The 18,859-nt window shown below is 38.8% G+C and overlaps 2 protein-coding genes across 6 annotated transcripts in view; both read right to left on the bottom strand.

Moving 5' to 3' along the window:
• Nucleotides 1-18,859, bottom strand: part of LOC105663657 (uncharacterized) — a 73,605-nt gene that overhangs the window by 28,230 nt on the left and 26,516 nt on the right. For 3 of the 5 annotated variants that reach the window (XM_076536687.1, XM_076536686.1, XM_012294076.2), the window contains one exon: nucleotides 12,257-13,002. In XM_076536687.1, coding sequence (XP_076392802.1) covers nucleotides 12,941-13,002 — 62 coding nt within the window. In that variant the 3' untranslated portion in view covers nucleotides 12,257-12,940. Of the gene's footprint in view, nucleotides 1-12,247; nucleotides 13,003-18,859 lie in introns of those variants that run through there. The other 2 variants (XR_013039734.1, XM_076536688.1) reach the window with 2 other exon arrangements.
• On the bottom strand, nucleotides 4,727-9,991 carry LOC143265292 (uncharacterized). Its single transcript, XM_076536574.1, has one exon. The coding sequence runs from the start codon at nucleotides 9,989-9,991 to the stop codon at nucleotides 4,727-4,729; it is 5,265 nt and encodes a 1,754-aa protein (XP_076392689.1).

Genomic DNA, 18,859 nt, shown 5'->3' with positions numbered 1-18,859 from the left:
AAAAGGAGGCAATCAACCCAATGAAAATATGCCTCGTTACAGTATTTAGTCAAATAGACATCAGTATATTTTATTATATATTCTGTAAGTATATTAATTAATTAATTCGATTTTATTTCAAGAATATGCAATGGCAACATTTAACTTATATGTAGCAGAGTACGACTGGTTTTATATGCTATTAAATTTGCACAAAATATTATTGCATAGTGCAGATATAATACAAAGTGCTGGTTTGCCCATTGGAATGTTTTCTGAACAAGCAATGAAGGCACGAAACAAAGATTTCTGAAATATTAGAAGAGAACGCACACGAAAATTTTCGCAATTAGAAACATTAACGGACCTTTTTCAGACTTTATTATATACGTCTGATATTTTAATATCTTCAATTTCGGCAGAAAACAGAAAAATTTATAAAACGCGTTCCCGTTTCAATATTTTTAAAGATGAAATACAAAAACGAATGTTACAAGAAGACCTGCAAGACAATGACGACGATGATACATAAATAATAATAAATAAATTTTAGATCAACAAATTAATATATTGTACAAACTTGGTAAAAAATGTATTTATTTCTATTAATAAAAATTGTTTCCATGTTAAAATTATGTTTACGTTAATAAAAATTATGCTTTTAAACCAAACGTCCACATTGAGAGTATAGTATATTCACTAACTTTTTGAAATATAACGCTTATTTTTGTTTTATTTTTAATTTTTTCGGTAAGAAAATAATCTGGTGTGATTAAATGTAATAATAATACTTGTTTTAAGTACTGGAACGACGCAGCGGCAGCTATACTTTCGTTTCAAGTCTTGGAATAACGCTACAATTGGCCGTGAACAGCTAATTCGTCGTTCTGGCCCACTGTGCACCGGGAGGAAATGGACGGAGACCATTCGCCTCGCCGAGATAGGGGTGGCAGCGGTCGCTGCAGAGATCGGACGGCTGGGGTTAAGCTTGTCGATCGGCGAAACCGAAGCGATGTGGTTTTGCCGCCGACGGGGCGAGGCCCCGCCCCAATCGTTCGTCCGAATAGGTGGGCAATATGTCCAGATTGGAGACGGGACGAAGTATCTCGGTCTCCAACTGGACAGCCACTGGCGCTTTGAGGAGCATTTTAAGCAACTGGCCCCCCGGTTGGAGAGGACTGCGGCAGCGTTGGGCCGCATCCTCCCTAACCTGGGTGGGCCAGACTAGAGGGTGCGCTGCCTGTATTCAGGAGTCGTGTGGACGATGGCCATGTATGGGTCACCCGTATGGGAGGGGATTTGTTGGCCTCCCGGCGTAGTAAGCAATTACTGCAAAGAGTGCAGTGCCGGGTGGCCATTGCTACTATACGGGGGTACTGCACGGTCTTCTATGCGGCGGCTATGACTCTGGCCGGGTTTATCCTTTACCACTTGCTGGCTGAGGGGGACATTGATGTGTATCGGCGTCTCCGTCAGCAGCAGGGAGTACCCCGGCTGGAGTCAAAGGCGCAAGCCCTCAAGCGTCAGGCCCGACGGTTTGCGCTGACGAAGTGGCGCTATGAGATAATATTTAGCGGCGCCGCCCGTCAGCGCGCAGTCGGGGCGGTTCTGCACGTTTTAGGTGAGTGGCAGGACCGCGGTCACGGAAGGCTCACCTTTCGGATGACACAGGTGCTCACCGGACACGGGTGTTTCGGTGAGTTCCTGTGCCGTATCCGACGTGAGGCAGCGACACGCTGCCACCATTGCGACGAGGCGTAGACTCGGCCCAGCACACGCTCGAACATTGTCCGGCGTGGGCTGGGCCGAGAGTGGGCCTATGGTGCCACGTGGGGTGGGAACTCTCGCTGGCGAGTGTGATCAGGGAGATCATTGCCAGCGAGAGGTCATGGAATGAGTTCGCCTCCTTCTGCGAACGGGTTATGTCGCAGAAGGAGGCCGCGGAACGGGATCACGAACGGAATCGCGATCCGGGCCGCAGAGGTAGAGGGGGACGGGCGGCGGGTCGGAGACGTAACTCCGGCCGCCGCGGCTAGGACTGTCCCCCTACGGGAGGGAGGTGGGTGTCCGTCCGGTCTCTAAGGCATTGCACTTGGACCGGCGGCACCCAACCAAATAGAGATGACGGCCCTGCCGGAATCACTCTGTGAGTGTTCCCTTGCAGCAGGGCCGTCCGGGCCGCAGGCGTCCGAGTTGGGGAACTCGACGCCCTTGCACGCGGCCCTGGATGGGCCGGCAGCGGTAGTGGTCGCTGGTGTCGGCAGTGGGATGTTTTATGGGGAGGTCCTTCTGGCCTCCCTGGGATAGTGCTGGCGGGAGGGAGAGGACACGAAGGCAGAATAGCTCAGCTTGGTCCCGATCCTTCCCCGAAGATGCCAGGGAATGGCCACCGCGGGGTTTTTAGTCAGTAGGAATCTGACATATCCCTGCGCCCCTCCCCCGGGGGGTGCGGGGAACCTATGTAAGGTTTTCCCCGCGTGAAGAAAAAAAAAAGGTTAGGTTACATCTGTCACGTTTATATTGTACTCTATGGTATAAAATCATAACGTAACGGTGTCACGTGTAACACTCTGAGGCTTATTCCGCACTCTACAGCACGGCAGCATATCGTAACTGTGTCACGCGTAACGCTGCTTCGCTTATACTATACTCTATAGTATAAAATCATAGCGTAATGTTGTCACACCTAACGCTACCTTCTGCATTTCACAGTCCACGGTCCACTCACCATGTCACTTTAGAAGCGCATTCACACGAAATAGGCGCGAAGCGTATTGGGGGGTTGGGCCGCGAAGCGGCCAGGGGGCACAGCCCCCTAGTAATAGATAAAATTATTAATCTGTCTAACTTTGCGAAAGCGTATTTAGATATACTTAGAGGAACACACTTAGGTCGAATTCCTCGCTGCGGTAGACTACAACGCGTTAACATTATTAATTTCGTAAAAATACATTTATATAAATTCAGAAATCGTATCGCACATAGATATGATACATTATAAATTATAAACGTATTAATCAAATTTAATTTTGTCATTGCGATAGCTTCAGAAAAGAGAATGAATCATATAAAATATCAAATTTAGTTAATTTTATTAGAGCGTAGTTAACTTTATCCAAGAATCAGATTTAGGTACGATTTAACATAAAGCATTAACTAGCGAATTACACTTTGTTAAGTTCTCTAATTACGAGCTTCCATTATTATTATTATACAATCAAAATCTATTTAGTTTCTTTTGTTCTAATTGATCATTTATAATCTATATACTTTTTATTACTTTTGTTGTTATTGTTATTTGTTAATTTCATTTTTCTTATCGTTTTATTGAATAAACCTTATTGTTGAAAGATATTGACCTGTGAATTTCACTCCTTAACCGCGCACCACACGAATCCCACATTCTTTACATTTAGTTATTTGCGAAAAACGAGTCGTTCAGTAGGTAAACGCCACTCTGTACCTCACGAGCGCTTGTAACATCTGAACCAAAGTTCCAAGGTCGTTACATAGCCTGCAAGACCTCTTACCACATTCTGCACCATACTATCTTTCTATGTATTAGTTTTTTAATGAGAGGAAAGTATATAGAAGTAAAGTCTGATTGTAATTCGTTTAAGGTATAATTAGACAGCCTAATGATGTAATTAATAAAAAGAATAAAAATTCTAATCAATCAAAATATTTTTATTTTTTAAATTCAACACATTTGTCAGAGTAAATATGCGTAAAAATCTTGTATCTGTTGCGATCGAGTTTGTGAGAATAACATTTGAGACACAGGATGATATTTCATATTTGACTCACATCCTCTATCTGAATTAAAAGGCATTTTAATCTCACATCAGAAATCATAATGAAGGGTGCTATAGCATATTTTAAACCTTTTTCCAAAATCAAATATAAAGTACGATAAACCAGAATGTGATAAGATAAGGAGAATATACTATTTGTACGCGAAAAAAGAAATCATTGAGATTGTTCGCGCCCGAATGCTCGGTTAAGTATAATGATTGAGGTAGGGAAAGGTGATGTTCACAATTGTAAAATGGACTGTATATAAAAGCTTTACTATTAAAACTTAGACGCGTGACTTATTAAGGGTCTGTCCCTTCGAAAATACAAGTTCGAATCCGTAAGTGTCCGACGGTCGGAACACTACCAAGCCCCTGTGGCTGCTGAGAATTTTCTAACGCTTTCCACGAAAATCAGGAATAAGGTAAACCCTTGAAGGTTCCCCTTCCAGAGATGTTAGATATTTTGGCGCTCAAGTGGGGTTGAGAACTTTCCCTATTTTTACCATGTGACAGGCAACTGTGATGTTTTGCACAGTTTTCTAATTTCTCTGCCTGCCACATGGTTTACAACACTAACCTCGACCCGAGTCAACCCTGGCCCAACGATGGGCTGACGGTCCTACCATAAATAAACTATTATTTATGGGTCCCTAATAAGTTCTCAACATGCCGCCCACCTTGAACGCTCCGCGTTCAACACAACAAAAAGAACAATAATACATAATTATACATTAAACCTATGTGTTACATCTACGTTACAATAATAATATTTGTTATATCTATAAACCTTACTCATAGCACACATTATTCATAACTATAGATTGATACAAACGTTATTAAATACTAATTATTAAGTATTAATCTTAATACTATTTATAAGAGTTAAATATGTACATATATACAATGAAAAGATTGGATATTATCCACTTTATACTCCAACTCCTGGAGTACTACGCTGAAGTGGAGTCCACCGCTCCCTGTGAATCCTGGTCCGTGGTTGCACTGTCATCTACGGGCAGGATGCAGATCTTTGCCACTGGTCGCTTGATAATCCCATCGGCTGTTCGTATTGACACGACTCTGCTGACACCATCCTTGCCCGGATGTACCTCGGTGATACGACCCAGTCTCCAACGCAAAAGGGGAAGGTTATCTTCCTTGATAACCACCATGGTACCAGGGCCGAACTTCTCTGGAACGGTGACCTTCCACTTGTTTCGTTGCTGCAGCTGATGCAAATAATCAGTCTGCCAGCGTCTCCAAAAGTGTTGCTGCATCGCCTGAAGGAGCTGAAACCGACTTAAGCGATTTGCCTTGACGTCTGTGACATCAGGATAAGGTATGTCAGATAATGGGCCACCCGTGAGAAAGTGCCCAGGAGTCAAAGGAGTCAAATCTTTGGGATCGGAAGAGATCGGATGCAATGGCCGAGAATTCATACATGCCTCGATTTGCGTTAACACAGTATAAAGTTCTTCAAATGTTAAACGAGTCTCCCCAATTACGCGCAATAAATGCCGTTTCGCAGATTTGACTGCACTTTCCCACAATCCACCAAAATGTGGTGCATGTGGAGGAATGAAGTGCCAATCTATCCCTTCAGTAACAGTAAAATCTAAAATATGTCGTTGATTGACCTCATCTCTAAAAAATTGCTCCATTCTTTGCATTTCATTCCGTGCACCCACGAAATTTGTGCCATTGTCAGAAAATATTTGTTTGCATTTACCTCTACGTGCAACAAACCGCCTAAGGCAATTTAAAAATGCGTTGGTCGTTAAATCTACCGATAATTCAAAATGAACTGCCTTCGTTGCTAAGCAGACAAATAAACATAAATATGCCTTAGTAGTTGTTTTGCTACGATTCCTTTCCTTTACATAAAAAGGTCCTGCATAATCCACCCCAGTAGTGAAAAACGGAGCCCTAACTTGCACACGCGCCGCAGGCAATTGACCCATCAGGTAACCAACACCCTTCGGGTTCGTTCGACTGCAGCGGACACATTTTCTAATTATTCCCTTTATTGTGTTTCTACCCGAAAGCGGCCAATACTTTCTTCGAATCGCTGACAATACTGACTCGCAACCGGCATGTAGTAAACGCTCATGTTCACGGCGAATGATTAGCTTCGTAATAAAACTATCCTTCGGAAGAATTACAGGGTGTTGTTGCTCGTACTTTAGGTTTGCAAAGTTAAGTCGGCCGCCCACCCTTAAAAGTCCCTTTTTGTCCAACAATGGATTAAGACCTCTTAAAGAACTGGACTTGAAAATATCCCTGTTTGACTGCAGGTCAAGAATTTCCTGCATGAAATATTGCTGTTGTAATAATCTAAGAACCGCTTCCTCAGCCAAGTTCAAGTCCTGAACCGTTAGATTATTACCTATTGCACAAATATGACCGACTGTATGTTCACTACATGGTTTATTAATTTTCTTCGATCGACGACAACAGATCGCATGATAAAATTTGAGACAATACGCTACAATTCGAATTAATCGCGTATAACTTGAATACCTAGTTAGTAACTCATCAAAACTATTGTTTGGCCTCAATACCGTGAGCACCACTGATTTTTCTTCTGGAACACTGAGAGGCAGTGGACCAGTGACAGGCCACCCTTCCTCGCCTTGGCGGAGCCATAACGGACCATTCCACCAAAGATCTAACGACTCTAATGTGGATGGTCGTACCCCGCGAGACAAACAATCTGCTGGATTGTGTTGAGAAGCAACATGTTGCCAAATGCCCTGAGACGAATTTTGAATTTCAGTGACTCTATTCGCTACGAATGTTTTCCAACGATTAGAAGACCCCTGAATCCATGCTAAAGTAATCGTTGAATCTGTCCAATATGTTTCCGAATTCCAAAGAATTTTAGACGCCGTTCGAATCTTGCAAATTATCTGAATTAACAATAGAGCTGCGCACAATTCTAAACGCGGCAAGCTTATTGTTTTTAACGGCGCTACTCTAGATTTGGCACACAATAGCCGAACCGTAATGTGCCCTCCTTGATCAATCGTACGCAGGTATACGCACGCCCCGAAAGCCTTCTCGGAGGCATCGCAGAACCCGTGAAGATCTACCTGCACTGGATTCGGGCCCAAAACAAACCGCGGTACCAACAACCGAGATAATGACTCGAGTTCACCCTGGAACTCCTGAAACTCCGTATAAATCTGTTGCGGTACTGATTCGTCCCATCCAATACCTAATTGCCATAATGATTGCATCATCAATTTCGCACGAATCACTACCGGACCTACTAACCCAAGAGGATCGAAAATTTTAGACAAATGAGATAAAATAACCCTTTTTGTTACGCGAGTCGTAACCTGACTACTGCTTACAATGCGCAAGTCATCCGAAACTGGTGACCACAATATACCAAGAGTTCTAGGATCCTCTTCCTTCTGTGAAACTATTCTCTTATCTTTATCCATACTATTTTGAAATACAGTGGCCTCATTCGAAGCCCACTTTCTGAGTTTAAATCCTACTGTATCTAAAAGTTGTTCTACATCCCTTTTAATAACCTGAGCTTCTTCTACTGAATCCGCACCCGTCAGAAGGTCGTCAACGTAAAAATCTTTAATGATTACCCTACTCGCGTCGGGGTATTTCTCAATATTGTCAAGACCGACCTGCCGCAAACATCTGGTTGCCAAAAAAGGAGCTGACGCGGTCCCATACGTAACGGTATTAAGTTCGTACACATCGAGTGGTTGTGAAGGGTCTTCTCGCCATAAAATACGTTGTAACGACCTTTGTTCAGGCGATACAAGTATTTGCCTATACATTTTTTCTATGTCGGCGCTAACAACCACGCGATGTTGCCTAAATCTAACAAGAATTGAGAATAGATCATCTTGTACTACGGGCCCAACTCTTTGTACATCATTCAAAGAAATTCCTGTTGACGTCTTTGCAGACCCGTCGAAAACTACCCGTACCCTTGTGGTTGTGCTCGTTTCTTTAATTACAGCATGATGCGGCAGGTAGTAACTTAGACACGCGTTTGTCAAAGTATGCCGCGATACCTTTGACATATGGCCAAGCGCAATATATTCCCTAATAAATCCTACATAATCCAAACGCAACGCAGGTGACTTCGCCAATTTCCTTTCTAAATTTCGAAATCTATTCGCTGCCATTACTTCGGAATTACCTAGGTTTTTCACGTCGTCAGTCACAGGCATCTGTACAATAAAACGTCCGTCAGTATGTCTTGTAACTGTGCGTATGAAATGTTCCTCACACGGATGAGATAACAATTCTTCATTCGTCGAAATTGTCTCAACCTCCCAAAACTGAGTAAGCTGTTTACTCAGCTCATCGTTAGTTACTACATTGTAAACTTGTGGCTGCGGAACAACACTATTTTTAAAACGTCCCCCGAAAACCCAACCCATTTGAGTTTTCATTAGGATTGGCAACCCGGGTCCTAATCTATGGCATCCTACACTCATTATATCCCACAAATGACCGTTTCCTATTATCATATCTACATCACGTGGTACATCAAAGTGCGGATCTGCGAGTTGGATATGTGAAGGAATCTGAAGAAGTGAACGCGGGAGTTTGAAATTAGGAATATCTGCTGTAACTTTTGGCATTACTAAACACGATAAATTTGCACGGAACCCATTGTACTGAGAAGCTATTCTAATGTGAGCCTTCCCTATAACCTGTTTACCTGAATCAACCGCTCCTACACCCGAAAGTACTGAGGTAGTCGGTTCCCAAGTCAAACCTACTTGCTTCGCAAATCCCTCTTTTAAAAGATTTACCTGCGACCCTTGATCTAACAGTGCCCGGCACTCGTGTCTTTTCCCTTTGTCATCGATTACATGTATGATCGCGGTTGACAATAATACTACGTCTGAATTTGTCGCGCAATGAACGATGTAACTTTGATTATCAGACTTTGATTCACCTGAATCTACCGGTTTCTCTACTACAACAGGATTCGCGACTGGAACTGTTCCCTTTTCGTAATGAAGCAATGTATGGTGCTTCGATTTACACTTATGACATGATCCCTGAGTACACGTCATAAAGCCATGTCCTGTACGCAGGCAATTGAAACATACCCTCAATTCTTTGACCTTTGATCTGCGAGCATTTACTGTTAATGCCTTGAATGTTTTGCATGCAACTAACGTATGCTCTGAAGAACATAATGGACATTTGTTGCATTCAGTAGCAACGAATGAAACTGGACGCGATTGTGGTTTCTGAATACTACATTTGGGAGATGGAGACGATGATGTATTTCCGCGAACAGATTTCGCGAGAAACTTATAATGCTGCTCAAGGAAAGATCGCAAATCAGCCAAAGTCTTCTTACTGCCTAACTCTGATACCCGTTTCTCCCACGATTCACGCGTTCGTAAATCTAACTTACTTGATAACAAGTATACTAACAAAGTATCCCACTTATCTACTGGCTCTTGCAAAGATACTAATGACCGTAAATGATTGTTAAAATCATCAATTAACCGTCTCAAACTCATTGGCGAATCTCTTGTCGTCGATTGCAAATTAAACAATGCCCCTACATGAAAATCTATTAGCTCATTCGAATCCTCATAGCGATCGCGTAAGAGAGCCCATGCAGCAGTGTAATTATTATCCGACATTGCCAACGCTTCAAGAGCACGAGCAGCCTCTCCCTTTACTGCAGATTTCAAATAATGAAGTCGCTCAATATTACTTAAAGTTTCATTCTGATTAATCAACGATTCGAAGCTATCACGAAAATAAACCCATTCTCCTAAAGAACCATGAAAAGTCGGTAACGGAATTGACGGCAATTTAACACTAGCTGAAGCTACAGACAACGCAGGCGACGCAGCCGTGTTTCCGACGGGTTGTTGAACACCACGATTTGCATTTGGATTATTTAAGCGCTGTATATAACCCCGAACACCGCCTATCAAATCAAAATACAATGTCTCGAAAGCATCCCTATACTGAATATGCTGTTCTTTTTCCGCACTTGCCGTCACCAAAGACTCGATTTGATCCTGAATTTTCTCGAATTTATCAATCAGCGGTACACATCGATTAAGTCGCTCTTGAAGAGAATCAACTGTTGTAGTCTTCGCGTGCGTATCACAAAAAGTCTTGAATTTCGTAAGCGACGATTTAAGATAACCGCGCTCCTCTACTAATTTACGAAGAATTTCTTCGCTTGACGTAGCCATTGTGTAACGCAAATCAAGAAATGTATCAAACTCGACTCACCGGAAGTTGACAGGAATTTGATGAAAGGGTTCGCTCTGCCGGAATCTGTAGACTCCACAATCAGCTGCTGCGATGATCTTAGCCTCAGGTTCCCAGCAATGAAGATCGGCTGATGTCTCTCTGGATCCGCTTAGTCACCTCAAAATGAAGTTGCCTCTGGTCTTGGACTGTCCTTGACCCTCCTTTCTTCTATCTTGAATTCGTCCGTTTGGAATTTCACTCTCTTTTCTCGTTGTATCACAGTTCCACTATCTTCAATCCCGAGTATCCGGCTCGAAGGACCAATGTTCGCGCCCGAATGCTCGGTTAAGTATAATGATTGAGGTAGGGAAAGGTGATGTTCACAATTGTAAAATGGACTGTATATAAAAGCTTTACTATTAAAACTTAGACGCGTGACTTATTAAGGGTCTGTCCCTTCGAAAATACAAGTTCGAATCCGTAAGTGTCCGACGGTCGGAACACTACCAAGCCCCTGTGGCTGCTGAGAATTTTCTAACGCTTTCCACGAAAATCAGGAATAAGGTAAACCCTTGAAGGTTCCCCTTCCAGAGATGTTAGATATTTTGGCGCTCAAGTGGGGTTGAGAACTTTCCCTATTTTTACCATGTGACAGGCAACTGTGATGTTTTGCACAGTTTTCTAATTTCTCTGCCTGCCACATGGTTTACAACACTAACCTCGACCCGAGTCAACCCTGGCCCAACGATGGGCTGACGGTCCTACCATAAATAAACTATTATTTATGGGTCCCTAATAAGTTCTCAACAGAGATTAAGAACAAGTTTCAAATATAGTTTATTTGTTTAATAAGTATTCGCTATATTCAGCATTATGTAACGATTGTAATCATTGATATTATCACATCGATATTCGGAGTCTAGACCCTTTTACTTTTATTTTAATTGCCTTCTATTTCAATAATAGTCTCTTTTATTTCTTCCGACGAAATTTGTAAAGTTGTATAAATAATTTCAAACAACCAATTTTTACTATTTCAATTAAGTGTTTGTAAAATATTTATTAACCTTCCTTTATGATTTTGACTGAACCTTTCTTGTGTACATATATTATTTCATAAGAGATTACTGAAGGATACTTCTCCCACCTGTTCTATTCTTAATAACTATGTATTAAGGAAACCAGTAACCTTTCACAAGTAAAAATATTTTTTATGTAAATATGAACAGTGCTAATATGCGCAATTTAGAAGCCGTTGGTACAACCCTCCGAAAAATGAAGCTATTGCATACAAATTGTCATTAGAATTTTTAAAGCGAATAAAATAACATTCATTTAGATAATTATGCAGAATAAGTATTTCGCTAAATTTTTAAAATTTTTCGTAACTTTTTTGGTAAATAGCATTGTTCTGACAATGATAACCAATCGTGATAGGTTAGATTAGGTTAGGGATCGCGGATATGGCAGCGGAGGTTTAAAGTATGTCAATAGATTGATTATTATTGTTGAGGTCATTTATACGGAGACACATTTATACGAAGAAACAGCGAAAAAACGAAATTCCGGTTTTTGGCCCATTTTGCCTATTTAATTTCGTAAAAAAATGTTGAGACATTGAGGTTCACGTAGCGCATATTATAGAATTTTTTCAGATTTTTTGATCGCAAATTGTAGATGTGAAAAATCAAAAACCGAAAAAAAACGGAAAAAATGTGATCTTTTAGTGAAGACGTCGGAAGACTACTTTTATATTAATGTGGTAGTTACATATCAGCATAACTAATATTCCCTAATTTTTACCGATTTTTCGAGGAGGTGCCCTGTAGTTAAAAATATCAAAAACCGATATATTCCTTGAAAAAAGTACTTTCCTCTTCGAATATGCATGCCTCCTTTTGTCAATATATGTATATATTAAGTAATCTTAAAATCATTGACATTCATAACTAATACAAATAATATACTAGTTAAAGAAATAAAATTCATTTATTAATTCATTTTACGTCGTAGTCAGTTATATTCCGGAACATAAGACGTTATTTAAACAAAAAGATTAGGTAAGAGGTTAGGAGTCCTACAACGTATTCGCAGTACGTTTTTTAGTCGTAGGTTCGAGCCCCACTGGACTTGATTTTTTTCCGTGTTATGTTTTTCATATTTTTTTCTTTTGTAATAATATTAATATAGATTCTACTCTTTCCTTCAAAGAAAATAAAATTATTATTAAAATAATGTTAACATTGTAGTCTCTTCTTTATTTAACGAAGAAATATAAAAAGAATACCTGGCAATTAAACAAAAAATAAAAAAAAATAAAACAATCATAATGGCGTACAGCACGTCACAGGATCAGCTGTGTTTCAAACTGGGACATCGATAATGGAAGGTTAATCGGTAATTTGAAAAAAAAAATATGTCACTCATTCATGCTGTTGATGTCATGATTGATTACTCAGTTTTATAGTAGAGATACCATTAACTTGGTCAAAGAGTAATTGCACAAATTAGCTTTTTCTTACAATGGAATAAGTTATATTTCAGAATTTAAAAACATATTTATAGAATAATTTATGTATTATAATATTTAATGCATTACGTCGATTAGTAATGCAAACCATTAGTAATAAATTTATTACAATTAATACCATAAAAACTTACTATTTTTAAAATAAAGATTATATGACTTACATCACTATGACTTTTATCCTTCATATATATCTAACCTTAACTATACAATGGTATTATACATGCATTATCATAATGTATAATTAATTCCACCTGAAGATTTAACTTCAAGTAATTAAATAACATTTTAGCAGTTGCTACACCTTACCATGTTAAAGTTTATGCAAGATTGTAATCTTCTTGCTGATGCTACATTAAAAGAGCATGATCGATGTTGAAATCAACGAATCTAATAGATTCTATAGGAATCTCAAGCCGTATCAACGCTGTTGTTTCGATGTTCCGGGGATGCTTGGATTTTGACCCTCCTTGTTCGTTTCATCTGTAAATACATTACATAAACACTTTAACCATTCTATTTGTTCAAAAAATATTAATGAACTTACTTGGACTACATACACAAGTGTTAATTGTTATCTGTGAATTTTATGTACAGAGTATCTCATTTACTTTAGTCATTTTAAGCTAATTTGTTCTTTCTTATATTACAAAAAAAAATTGAATTCTACAATTGAACATACAATAAAATAAAAAAGTTACCATTAATAATTAAGTTACCAATACTTAATTATTATTTAATAAACATTGTCGTTAACTTAAACAATGCCTGATGGCACTGACCTAGATATACAGGGAGTCTCGTAACTAGTTACGCCTGGAAAGCAGTGGTAGAGAACGTTATTCTGGACAAGATTTTCCTTTGCAAAAAGGGGGTTTGAAGCTTCGTTTTTGAATTATTAAGCAAAAATACGGACCAATCAGAGCGCGAGGATTACGCGCACCCAGAAACGAGAATGACGGGTGCAAGCGTAACGGTTGACCCTGGTCATGAATACACAAATTGCGCGACATTGGTAACATAGTTACCATTATCGATAATACGTCAGCCGGTAAGTGGTTATAAAATTCACAACTATTAATAAATATAAATTTATTAACGGAACTAATTGTATGAATTAAAAGAAAATAAAGATAAAGATCAAGAACAGTTTTTTTTAAAGAATTAAAAAAAAAATGACTTTTTGTTTAACGATATAAAATTATAGAATACTTGTACGCTTGCCGCATGAATGAATTTACGATGCGAGAATTCTTTATTAATTTTTAAGTACATCGTCGTATGACAAGAAACCTGTTTACTCGCTAAATCCCACAAGAGCATATCAATACCCGCTTTATAGAATTGTCAAGTAAAAAGGGTGACTGTCATATTTGATGTTTTCCGCATAATAATGATATAATTTCCGGATGAGGAATCCATGCTAAACAAACATACAATCACACTCGCACCACGATTGTCCCGTCCGCAGTGTCCATGGGTCACGCACCGCCATTGTCCCGTCTACAGTGTCCACTAAGTTTGTACAGTAAACATTCGATATGTGCTCCATTCTTGGGTCTGAACTGGTGTAGATATCGTACAGTTCCTACATTGATTGATGTTTTGCCGAACGTAAAAAAGGACAGCGAGCGAAGGATACCGAATGTAAACAAACGAAAACATAGTGAGGGATAATACTAATGAGTAAAACTTCTTTATTTTCCATTTTTTCGTTATCCAACTTTTACTAATAGATTCTTCATATTTTTCTGATTAAAATAAGACTAAACACTAAATAATTTAGACTATGTATATCAATCTATGTGATATGTGCACCATTCTCGGGACCGAACTGGTGCAGATATCGTACAGTTCCTACATTGATTGATGTTTTGCCGAACGTCGAACTGGTGCAGATATCGTACAGTTCCTACATTTCGAGCGAAGGAGACTGAACGTAAACAAACAGTGACCTGCCAGAGGGACACTCCTAATGCAAGTATAGGAAGGGAAAGCGACCTAGGAAGGGAAAGAGCGGCCTTTACCAACTAAACGACTCGTTTTGGAAAATAACTAAATGTAAAGATTGTGGGATTCGTGTGGAATGCGGTTAAGGAGTGAAATTCACAGGTCAATATCTTTCAACAATAAGGTTGTGGGAATCGCATAAGGGTAAACACAGTAATCAAGTCTATGTTGTGTTCCACACAAGTTTATTAAAATGCGTACGAGCAGCGAAAACGATGTAAGCTATAAGAATGACTCTGACGGACTGTCTCGTCGTTGGTTAAAACCTCTCCTCGAAAACTCATCAGTAAAAGAAGAAAGAAACAGTTTAGAAAGAGAGAAAATATAGAAAGTGGGAAAATCCAGAAAAACCGTTGAAAGTTCAGAAAAGGAGAGGTACAGCGGAAGAGAATCATAAAACAGAAAGTGAAGAGGTTCGCAAGGGCCTGAGAGTTGACACTGACCAGGCCTCGGCGAGACCCTATAGAAAGCGAAAACAATTAGAGAACGTAAAGCTAAAGAAGATAGAAAACAGGAAACAGAATTTTAGAAAACAGAAAGAATATAGAAAACAGAAAAGGCAATGGCGTATGTGGTGCCAAGGGCGCCACAAGGTTTATTCAAATAAATAATGAAGATGATGAATTTAACAAATAACAAGTAACAAATAACAACAAAATATGAAAAATATATTGGTTTGATCAAAGGAAACTAAATAGAGTTTGATGTAATATTAATAATAGAAATAATAGAACTTGGCAAATTAAACAATACGTAATAGATAATTGTGAATCTAACAAAAATGACTCTCGCTAGTTTTATATTAAATCGTACCTAAGTCTGATTTCGGATAAAGCTAACTTCGCTTCTATAAAATTAATTGAATTCGATATTCTGTAAGATTTGATTCTCGTTTCGAACGCTATCGCAATGACAAAATTTATCTTGATTAATACGTTTGTGATTTATATAACGATTACTCTTTTACGAAATTAATAATATTAGCGCGTGATAGTCTACCGCAGCGAGGAATACGACCTAAGTGTGATTCTCTAAGTGTACCTAGATACGCTTTCGCAAAGTTAGACAGATTAATGATTTTATCTGATATCTAACGCGGTGTAGTCGACTACGAAAATTACGCTTGATGACAGAACAATATTCTTTTACTAATTCAAGTTCAAAATTTGTTTGAATCTAAATGAATTATTTCCTCGGAACAGTTACTCTTTTAATCTGACTCGACAACTAATTGTCCATGACTCTTTTTGTCAAAACGAACACTGACAGCCAAAACCAGATCGCTTAATTGGGGAGCCTGCGTTAGCTAGCTACTAGAACGACCCAACTATACAGGAAAAGGGTGCACAGTATAAGTCTAACAGGGTAGCAAATCAATTGATTCTAATTATAAAATCGTGATTGCTGAACTGTCACCCAAAAGACACGGGCTTCAGAAACCAAGCCGCTCAAATGGGGAGCCTGCGTTAGCTAGCTACGAAACGACCCAGAGCGAGCTCCGAGAATCTGATGACGCGTTAGCAATCCGATGTAAAATCAAATGTGAGTAGCTGAGAGCTATCGTTTCGATATCTTAGCCTTTCTTGGCGCCAAGTATAGCACTCTCCTAGCGGAGTTTCAGATACGAGACCGTTTGAATGGGGAGCCTGCGTTAGCTAGCTACTAGAACGACCCACGATCAAGTATCCAAATGGCGTATACCCGCTTTACCAGTCAAGTATTAAGAATCGTTGCGGCTCTTGACAGCGAAAACTGTTCCGGTTATACTTATCCAGGAGACTTCTAGCTTGCTCGACTTCAAAAACTGTTCTGCGATTTAAGCGAGTTTCGCTTATACTCGCCAGCCTGACAATTTCTTGGAAAACCCCCATAACATCGAAATATATAATTGTCGTATAAATTTGTAATTAAACATTAATTATGAAAACGAACGATTTAATTACATTATCAATATCGCAATCTACACAATGGTTTACGTTCCTGATATAAAAGTAGTAATTTAATAGTGTTTTAGCTAAAATCGCATTTTCTATCCTCCTCTATGTACTACGCACGACTTCTATACGGATCTGAGCTAAATGTATAAGCATACGATGCTTCTAGAACATTCCATTGAATAATATTATAATTTACAATATATACTGCAATGAACTAACGTCTGACTTTAATTCCGGATAACATAATATTAGTACGCTTGATATGTATTGACTGATTTGTTTAACTAATGGTTTTTAATAACTAATAATATCCCAATCGTAAAATATATTCTTATCCTTCTCTAAGATAACGCAAGACTACTAGGAAATTCGGAGCGAGCATCGCGGCACGTAGCGGAATTTTCCATACAAAACCATACATTTATTCGAATAACTATAAAATAATACATAAATCTTGCTTTAAATGAATTAACTTAACATTTGATTGATTTTATGAAACATATCCTTTCCAAATTGAAAACATAAAATAATTATTGAAAATTAAAATATATATATATGCTCGATTACCGACTGTCGAAATTAATACATAAGGTAATTGATATATAATGTACTGTCGGTAATTGTCTAATATTGTCGGTAACTAAACTATTCTCACGGTGGGTAATTGAATTAGAGCACAGAACTGCCATGTTGGTGACGAAAAGAAAAAAAAAAACTCTTCCAGGGCTGTTACACAAGAATAAAACTTTTTTATTTTTGATTTTTTTTTTTAAACTTTTTCCATCATATTTGTAACATTTTTTTCATTAAAATGAGACCAAACACGGTATACTTCGGGACATATTTACTTGTAATTTCAAGTGTTACGCGTACATCGATGGCTTTACTCTAATAAGATATTGCAAGTAAATATAACACAAATTACGTCGTGTTTGGTCTCATTTTAGTCAGGAAAATATCACGAATATGATGGAGAAAGATATATAAAAAAATGGATGAAAAATACAAAATTTAGCAATGCTTAAGTATTGCAAACAATCGAACAGACTTTTGATCTTTGCCGACTGCCACGATCGTAGCGTCTCTTTCTTTTTGACTCGCTATCCTCTTCGACGTGAGAAACTTTTATCGTCAATTAAACCAGTAAATATAGTCCAAATTATGTCGTGTCTGGTCTTCTTTTAATCAAAAAAATATAAAGAATCTATTGGTAAAAGTTGGATCTCGAAAAAATCAAAAATAAAAAAGTTTCATATTTGTATATGTATTGCTTCACAGATATACCCGACCCCGGATCATGTTACATTTCTCGGCGATCGTGCTTCTTGGCGGTTGAAGGGGTCCTCCCCCCAGTGGTGAAATGAAAGTCCATGGGATTTAAATCTGGGATTCCTGCAGACCATGGTACAGGTGCTTCTCTTCCAATGCATCTGTTCTGGAAGTACAGAAAATATTCGATATGTGCACAAATGACCTGAACGATATGTGCACCAAAGTCATCCCCACCACTGGAAGGAAGACCCCTCTAGACGCTGCGAAGCTCGATCGTCGAAAAATGTAACATGATCCGGGTAGGGGTATATCCATGAAACAATGCATATATAAATACAAAATTTTTTTATTTTTGATTTTCTCAATATTCAACTTTTACCAAGTTGAATGTCAATTAAACCAGTAAATATACTTCAAATTATATCGTGTTTTTTCTCATTTTAATCAGAAAAATCTGAAGAACCTATTAGTAAAACTGGATAACGAAAAAATGGAAAATAAAGAAGTCTTATTCTTGCATTAGTATTATTCCACAGTATGTTCTGTTTGTTTACATTCGGTATCCTTCGCTCGCTGTCCTTTTCTACGTTCGGCAAAACATCAATCAATGTAGGACCTGCACGATATCTACACCAGTCAGACCCAAGAATGGAGCACATATCGAATATTTACTGTAGTTTGAATTTTTACTAACATCTTCGATCAAAGAAAGAAGTCGAACAGTGTAAGTTTTGAAATTGTAAGGAAATAGAAATCGACGAAAGGTCGACACAGGCCATGTGCCTTTTGTCATTGCATTTCCCCTTCCTTAGGGAAACTTCGCTGGGCCTAAGTGCCCTAAACAACCATGCTAACGGGGGTGTCCTCAAAACGAGATCGTGTCTAGGAAGACATTCTTGTATTGGCATTTGCCGCGAGACGTTATTAGTAAAACATTCCAGTATTCTATATAAAAATGCCCACCGTTTTATTTGGTAAAAGCCTCACCTTTACCTTTATTTTTCCTAAGTATCTTACAAAATATTCAGTGATTTGAACACAAATTACTGAAGGAAGAAATAGATTTCAGGAAATTGAATAATATTTCTAACTTGAAAGATATTACATACAGTGGCTCACGA

This window comes from Megachile rotundata, chromosome 10 (assembly GCF_050947335.1).
Source record: "Megachile rotundata isolate GNS110a chromosome 10, iyMegRotu1, whole genome shotgun sequence".
Classification (NCBI taxonomy): Eukaryota; Metazoa; Arthropoda; class Insecta; order Hymenoptera; family Megachilidae; genus Megachile; species Megachile rotundata.
This window is presented reverse-complemented; position numbering and strand designations above follow the sequence as displayed.